General features: G+C 33.1%; 1 protein-coding gene across 1 annotated transcript; it reads right to left on the bottom strand.

Annotated features, from left to right (window-relative positions):
* Window positions 1-3,799: 3,799 nt before the first annotated feature.
* Window positions 3,800-8,563, bottom strand: LOC121258424 (cysteine-rich receptor-like protein kinase 10). The gene is made up of 6 exons (XM_041159933.1): window positions 8,241-8,563; window positions 7,997-8,136; window positions 6,954-7,164; window positions 5,323-5,557; window positions 5,055-5,205; window positions 3,800-4,347 (listed from the first exon to the last, which is right to left on the bottom strand). The coding sequence occupies exons 1-6, from the start codon at window positions 8,302-8,304 to the stop codon at window positions 3,943-3,945; spliced, it is 1,206 nt and encodes a 401-aa protein (XP_041015867.1). The 5' UTR covers window positions 8,305-8,563; the 3' UTR covers window positions 3,800-3,942.
* Between the last annotated feature and the right edge of the window lie 384 nt (window positions 8,564-8,947).

Raw genomic sequence — 8,947 nt, 5'->3', positions numbered from 1 at the left:
ACCAATGCAGTACTGAACAAACACAACAGGCAGTAGTGTACTACTATCTGACTGAAAAAAGAAAAGGCAAGAATACAAACAGATCAGACACATTTGATATTAAGAGATTAGAGAGCTTGTGGCTCATCGATGGCTCAAGATAATTATCATAATTCATGAACTTCTAGATCCATGGATCTAGAACATTAATGAGAAGATGAATGGAAATAAAATAGAGCAGTATTTGCAAGTAAATAGTAATAATATACATCAATACATGTTTAAATTAGCATACCTGAGCTGGAAATCTAATGTTATTGATGGGGATTGCTTTGACTATGCAATCGAGACAGAGAAAACCAACTGTTCAGCTGTGCTTTGATGAGTGTTGCAGAGAAAGAGAAAAGAGAGAGAGAGAGATACAGGGGTGTATGTGAGAAGAATGGGGTTAAGTAATTTAGAACTTAGAGGGTGTTTGTGCAGGGAAATCTCAAAGCTTAGAGTAGCGGCCGTACTTGACCGATAGTTTTTTTTTTCATATTTTTTTAATATATTTAAATATTTTTAAAAAATATAAAAAATATATCAATACATTTAAAATTACTTCTTTAATCATTAAGTAAAAAAATAATTTTTTTTTTCCGAATAATCAAGTAGAGCGGTAACAATTAGTGGGCAAACTAGCTTTTTCCAATCTCAAATATTTTAAAGAAAAGTATAAGCATTTATTAGTTGGACCGTATTCACAATTTATTTACATATTCCAACAAATAAACATTTTGAGTACAAATTTCTTAGCCAGTCTTGAATATTGGCGTCTGACGAGTGAGGTGGTGTGGCACGTGTACAAATTTTGTGATTGGAAGGTAATAGATCAGGTATTTTCCGACCTAGTAGACAAGAAAATTGCAAAAAATAAGTAGAAAATACCAAAGACATAGGGTTGAAAGGGATATGGAGAGTACAAAAGGAGGAGGGAGGAGGAGCTGCTCCAACCCCAAACCGGTTGCGAAGGATTGTGGATTTTTAGAGAGAAGGTAGAGATTTTTTTTTTTTTTAAGAGAGAGGAGTCTTTTAAAACCATATGAATGTTAGATACGATGCAGTACTTAGAAGCAAAGTAATCGACATTTTATCAACAGTCTTGCCTTCAAATTAATGGCACGTTGGCAGCATATTATGGGGAGTAGGACCTCGAAATAGCTATGGGCGACTATTAAGAGTTAGTCTAGATTTACACATTTTTATTAAAGAAATTAATAAAAGAAAAATCTTTTTATAAACGATTTTGCATGCCAAACTGTGTACCAATATTAAATGTAAGACATTTTTTTATTTATTTTTGTAATAAAAAAAATTATATGAGTGTTAATACGCAATTTGGTACTAAACCGCTTGTATTTAACAAATTTTAATTATAAAACAACGACCCTTTTTACAATATTTCTACAATCTTCAATTAAAATAATATTTTTTAAAATATTTATCTTAATTTTGATTTTGATTTGATAGATGTGCTTGAATTTTAAAAAAAGTATTATTTTATTAATAAGTTATATATAAAATGTAGTTATATCATCGGTCTTTTTATTAACCAATTTCATGATAGGAAGAGTAGTACAAGATAATGATGGTAATAATGGTGTGCCATTCAAAGAAAATAGCCAGCTGCATGTCAAATTAGCTCATGATTTTGTTAATATTTTAGTGTGTTTAATTACTTAACAATATAATATTGTTTCTTCACCAAACGTTGAAAATAATTAAATGGAGCACTAGAGGTATTATTTTAGTCAAGATACCTAACGATCGACTTCAAGCTACATTATAGCAGCTTCAATGGCAATTTACTCTAGTTCACTTTCACAAAAAGTTTTTGACTCATTTCGTCTCGTCTCGTCTCGTCTCGTCTAATCTAATCTAATCTAATCATTACGACTTTTCTAAATCTTCATACAATATAAAATAAATAATTCAACCTTTTCAAATTTAAAAATAAAAATAATATTAAAAATATATATTTTAATAATATTTTATTTAACTTTTAACTTTCATCTTATCTATAAAAATAAACAAGATTTTAATTGATCCAATGAAAAGATGAATGAGAGCAATAAACAAGGTACGTCATAAATATTTTCTTGAGAGACTATTAATGTAGAAAAAGAACTAAACTAGGGATCAATACACAAATTTCTTTCAAGGAAAATGCTAAGTATCCCGCTTCCAGCTCGCAGCGGGAGCTACCACTTGCATTAGTGTGTGTTTTTTTATGTGTTTTTGTTTAGCTCTTTTTTTATATAGATTTTGTTAATAATTTTAAATATTTAAAAAAAATAAAAAAAAATTCATAATATTATTAAAAAATACTTTCTTAATCATGAAGTAAAATAAAAATTTACTTTCTTAAAAAATACTTACTTCATGATTAAGAAAGTATTTTTTAATAATTTTTTTACTTTCTGATTAAAGAAATACTTTTTAATAATGTTTTAAATTTATTTTATTTTTTTTAAAATATGTAAAAGTGTTAAAAAAATCTATATAATAAATAACTTTAAAAAAACACTTGAAAGAACAATGCTAGAATCCCAGCGGGAGCTCCCAACGAAAACCCCCAGAGGAAACTGTAGCATTGTCCTTCTTTTAAACTATCATCCAATTTGCAACCATTCTCCAAACTTTCACTCCCCCCCCCCCCCCCCCCCCCCCCCCCCCCCCCCCCCCCCCCCCCTTCTCTCTCAATCCATCATTTATTGTGATGTATCCCCTCCATCCATAAAAAAAATTTGTCATAAATAACCTTGATAATTGATATACAATTAAAAATGAAAAAAGAAATAAATAAGAAACGAAGATTTTAAAATAATTATTAAATCTAAGTTTTTCTATCGAAATGCAATGTATCTCCTCCCTCCAAAATCAGACTTCCTTTAAAAATCTAAATTCCTAAAACCTCCATATCGAAATTCTGTCATTGTAAGAGGTTACTTGAAAACCACTCTAATGTATGTAGCGTCCATTGATGTGGACCTCGAGAGCTAATTTATGTTTTTTTTTAAAAAATTTATAAAGTATCTTATTATTTTAAATACCCTAAGAGGCTAAATGTTTTTTTTTTATATTCAATAAGTTTATAAAAGCACTCTTATAAATTTTAATTTTAGTTTCTAAAGATGTGAACAAGGATATATATATATATATATATTTATAAAAGAAAAAAAAAAGAAAAAAAGAAAAAGAAAAACCAATTGGAAGAATAAGTTCAACTAGAAGTTTTTTAATCAACAGTTAAGTTATTATCATTATTTGTAACAGCTCTTTACATGCATGCAGGGTGGTTGGAACATCTATATTATATATATATATATATATATATATATATATATATATAGATATATATATTTATTGATACATTTGAAGAGGGGATTTTGAATCCAAGACCTCTATTTTAGATACTGAAAGTTTATGCTAATCATGCCATATGCTTTTGGTATCTATATTTTATATTTGAATCCTAGAAAATATAAGACTTTTAGATTTATATTGTATTTTAAATCTTATGGATGTCGGTAATGTATTTACGCGTGGGAGTGAATTAATGATATAGCAAATTGGGAAATATTTGGTGAAAAATAATACAATAATAATGTACTTGAAGTAGATCATATATTAAGGAGCTGTTACAAATAATGTGATATAACAATAATACGATTTATATTATTATTTCATGTGATATAAAAATCATAATTTAATATTAATTTAGAGGAAACGAAAAAACAAAAATGCTTGACACATCTGCATGCAATGACACGCGGCAGAACCCCACGCAAAGCTTGTTTTCATTCTATACATAAGAAATTAAAAAATTCTCACTATGAGATAATGTGTGCATATAATTAATCAGACCAACTATAAATCTATTCATAATGCACAAAGAATCAACAAAATATCCTAATAGATTTACTCTTTACTTTGCATGGGACGTTTCCCACGATCAGGCTCTGCTCCTGCGGTGGTAGCCGAAGTGGTTGCCGTTGTAGTAATGGTATTAGAGGTAGATTCAAAAGTGTGGGATTGATCTGACCGATAACCAGAAGTTCCAACAGTTGAAGATAGTCCGGAAGGCCGGCGAGATCTTCGGTATCGGGATCCCGGCAGTCCCGGTCTTGTTGGTTCTTTCATGTGGCCTGGTTTCTTCGATAGCATCAGGACCACCCGATGCATGGTCGGTCGTAGCTGCGGATCACCTTGTACACATAGCAACCCTATTTGAATGCACATTGCTACTTGTTCAGTGACTGCAGATGATGCTAATGTAGGGTCCACGATCTCCAAGCTTCTACCCTTCTTGTAAAGCTTGTATGCCTGTAGCAATATTAAGAAACCCCCATCCAGGTCAGATGTGAAATCATTAAGCTATTATTGTATGGCAATACTTCATGAATATCTCTCTTATTTTGAAATCTTTAAAAATTGAATAAGAATTTAAGAGATTTTTCTCTCTCTCTCTCTCTCTTTTTATTTTTTATTTTTTATTTTTTTTTATGTCGATAAACCTCTCCAAGGCAAGGTCCAAAACCCCTGCAGAGTAAATCCCGGTCCCGTGCACCCCTCAAAAGTTTTCCTATACGAAACTGGTTAAATCGCTGACTTTTCACAGGGGGTGTAGCCCCAAATGATTATTTACACTCATAAGGTGTTGAACCTTAGTCTTTAAATGGAATGATATCCCTAGACCAAGGCCTTCACCACTTGGACCAACCCGTAGAATTCAGATTCTTGCTTAACTAGTTTTCATGACCAATGTTCTTGAACTTAGTACCGTACAATCATATGCCTCTCCGAAGGTTCCTATGTAGGAAAAAGTCTTTCTTTGCTTGCACGAAAGTACACATCATGAATACATGATGTAGATTGGACAGAAATATTAAAAAAAACAAAAGAAAAAGAAAAATTAAGGTTGCCCACCTGTTTTTTTATTTTGACCAAAAGCCAGTCTACCTATGAGGATTAACCTAACACATTGTTTATCATAAATCACAACAGTATCTAATTAAACACTTAATTCTTACCCACTCAAGAAGATTCTGAGCATCCGCGTGCATATCGAAAGATGAGTTCCTCTGGCCGCTAATTAGCTCCAAGACCAAAACCCCAAAACTGAATACGTCAGCCTTCACTGATAGATGTCCATGCATGACATACTCCGGAGCCATATACCCACTGTATATTTTTCATGTACGATGAAATAACAAGTTCAATATGCAGAGTAAAAGCATTTAATAGAATAGAAATCTGTATTCAGACCGATTTAGAAATAGAAATTTTTCAATAACGTACTTGGTTCCAGCCACGCGGGTGTTGACATGAGTTTGATCTTCTGGGAAGAGTCGGGCCATGCCAAAATCAGCAATCTTTGGCACCCATTTCTCGTCGAGTAAAATATTGCTGGCCTTGATGTCTCGGTGGATGATACAATTATGCGAGTCTTCGTGAAGGTAAAGCAAGCCCCGGGCAATGCCTGCAATAATTTCATACCTCCGCTTCCAATCAAGCTCCTCTCTTCTATTGGTTTCTGTATTTAGATACAATATAAAAACCACCATCAATATGACTAGAAAGCACTTTGGTACATTATTCACGCCAGGAAAAGAAACTGAAGTATAATCACTATTTTAAATGGTAATAAACTAAGTGGTTTGAACCATTCAACTGGCAGGGTTTCTCTTCCACAACGAGCCACAACCTTTGTGCTAGAGGATTGGTCAAGAAGCCATACAATTTAATAGAAGATTTGGTAGCTTAGAGCAGAGAAATTCAAAATGTAAAGGTAAGTCAAGGTCGCAAGGCCATCTCCTTCACAATGTTTAGTGCAAGATGACAAAACTAAATTCAGATGTGAAAGAACTATTTAAAGGGAAAATGCCACTCCCCTCACGCCATTTTTTTACCAGAAGGTGAATTGCAAGAAAAATGAAGATATAGCAGGCCATCATCTCTTCCAAAAGAAACAGACCAGAAATCAAGGACCAGAAACAGACCAAAATATATATATGTATATTTTGATCGGTATATTTCACCTTTGCTATTACTTCATGAACGGAAGTTTTGTGAAATTACCTTCAAATGTATTTTTTATATCTAAAGAAAAGATGTCACAGTTAACGGAGATTTTTAAGTACCAACAGGTCTGTTAAAGAAAGCATGGCTATTTGTCCCCGACATTGTCGACCCATAAACCTGTTAAAAACATTTGAATCATAAATGATCAAGCTAAAGGCTTCATAACTAACAGGAGTTTAATTTTAGGGGCAAACCACACACAGCTGCTAAGGCTAAATTGAATGCTGTTGGGAGAGATGGTATGACAAAATGGCCTATAATAGAGAAAAGAAGATTCGAAAAAATTATTTCTACCACTAAACAGCTACAATTATCAGCGGATGATTTTAATCCAAATGTATTCCCATTTAAATTTCATTCTAACTTTTATCGGATGGACCTCTTGTGGTACATTACAATATCTCTGACAGAGGTCTTCCACATTTGAGCTTGTCTGATTATGATCATGTCTAAAGGTTGTTGCATCAAATTCTACTTGTTGCCCAACTGGCACTGGGAAATTCTAAACTTGGCCTCCAGACCAACTTAGAATGTGCATAGACATACTAAAAACAATTCAGCATTCTTTTAATTTTTGCTTCAAAAGAATTCGGCATTCTTTTAATTCTAAGTCATTTTCCCCAGCATGAACTATACATGGCTAGCAAACAGAGAAATATAATGGGGAGAACTACAAACTACTACTATAACTGCTGTTATTAGCTATGAACTTAGAACCTAAACATAAGGCCTCTTTCAGTTTCATTTCACTCTTAAATAAAAATCTCCTAGTAAGTGAGTGCAAATGAGAGAAAACAAGAAGAAGAATGTTAAAAAAGGAAAGTAGCAGAGAGTCACATCGAACTTACTGAATAGAAGTTTGTCAAGGCTCTCATTCAAGACATACTCATAAACGAGTAGCTTCTCCGCCATATGGACACAATACCCCAACAAATTCACAACATTCCGATGCTGAACGCGTGCCAACAACTTAGCCTCATTTTTAAACTCTTTCTCCCCTTGGGTTGAGTTGTGTGAGAGCTTCTTCACCGCGATCTCTCTCCCATCAATCAACTTCCCCTATTAGCAAAAGCATCCCAAAACTTAGAAGAAGTTTCAATTGCCCTTTGAGGTTAGTAGGTTACTTTGATAACAAAGAAGCTCTCTCCCTTGGGATCAAAGGTCTAGCGCAAAACAAGAGAAAGCTTGGTAAATTATTATCATTTGGAATGTAGACTCAAGCGTGGAAAAATATGCTTCTGCAAATTTAATAATTTAACACTACAGAAATACTACTCTGAGGCAAGTGGCTTAACTATTAAACATATAAATATGATGTACATGATATCAATGGTTCTATACTATCTTCTAAATTGGTAATATACAAGTGCATAATATTAGTGGTTGTATCTTATGTTCTAAATTGTTCCCACAAATTTTCAGAAACCTCCTCTATTTTCTAAAATCTCATTTTTCCGTTGTATACCAATATGATTAAGTTGTTCCTAATTCACTGACCAAGTTAGTTTCATTCCTTGTCTCATTAATCTTTATCTCCTTCACTATTATAAAACAAAAGACGTTAAACTTTTTAAGCAGCCGGCAAGTCCCAAAACGTAATTTTCAAAGATTATAGAGGATGAGGCATTTTCGTCCTCCCACGCTCTGTTCTATTTCAAAAATAAAAAAATAAAATGGGAAAATACCAGAAAATTGGGAAAACAGGCACATCATTAAATCATTTCCCATTACATTAAAATTTGGATATTTATGTTTCCAGCAGGACGAGGGGGGGACAAGCTAAGATAGAACTGTATATCTAATCTTACATCTTAAGCTTTCTCAGAAACCATACAGAGTTTAAAGTTTAAACTTCTTTGGAAACCCAAATTACAGCTGAATTTAATCATACCTTGTATACGGGTCCAAAGCCACCTTCGCCGAGCTTGTGAGTTAGGTGAAAATCTCGGGTAGCGGCAACTAAGGTCTCGTACGGAAATAGTTTCTGTTCCTGTTGAGCAATCTTCTCCAACTCTTCTTCATCCTGTTCCTCTGATAGATCACAAAAGAGAAACAACATAAATCATGTCATGGTCAGGAACGTAGCAAGCTCAAACAACGTATGCGAAAAATAGGACCTGGGTTTTGCTCGTTACCTTTGCTTGGACTATATTTGAATGGCTTCATGAGATGCTGAAGGAAATTCTTCAACTTGTTCATGTCTTTCTGTGGTTTCCAGAGCTAGCCCATGAAAGATAAAAATAGGAAAGACTTCTCGAGTTTATACGAAAATTTATGTTTGATTTTGAGAGAATTCGTGGGAGTTGTTGTCCTGCGGGGAATACCTGGGGATGTTGGTGAGTGATTCGTTTGGGTTTTCCTACGAATATTGAATTGCATTTATGGGTTCTGATGGTGGATGGTAGCAGAGCCATATCTGAAAGAAGAGAGAAGCTATTTTGCCTCTCCAAATGTACCGCTCAAATTCAAATGTACCGCTCGAAAGCAACTAGCGGTAAATCTGAGCGGTAGCGTGGCACTGCTCCTGAAAGAAAGGGGCGTGTTGACTCAGCCAACCCAGCTCTAAGGGTACGATGTTACTTAATACTTTAATTTATTTCAACTTATCATTATAATTTTTTTAAATTTTAATATAAAATATAATAAATAATTTAATTTTTTAAAATTTCAAAATAATAATAATATTAAAAAATAAAATTCTAATAATATTTTATCATCTCAATTCAATTTACTTCAACATTTAAACACAATCTCTGAACCATATGAAATTTTTTTTATTGTAATTATATATTATAAACAGAGTGAAAGTCAAACCAATTTGCCAAAACACCCATAATTTATC

This window comes from Juglans microcarpa x Juglans regia, chromosome 3S, assembly GCF_004785595.1.
Source record: "Juglans microcarpa x Juglans regia isolate MS1-56 chromosome 3S, Jm3101_v1.0, whole genome shotgun sequence".
NCBI lineage: Eukaryota > Viridiplantae > Streptophyta > Magnoliopsida > Fagales > Juglandaceae > Juglans > Juglans microcarpa x Juglans regia.
The sequence above is the reverse complement of the archived record's forward strand: the minus strand, read 5'-3'. Positions and strand labels throughout refer to the sequence as shown.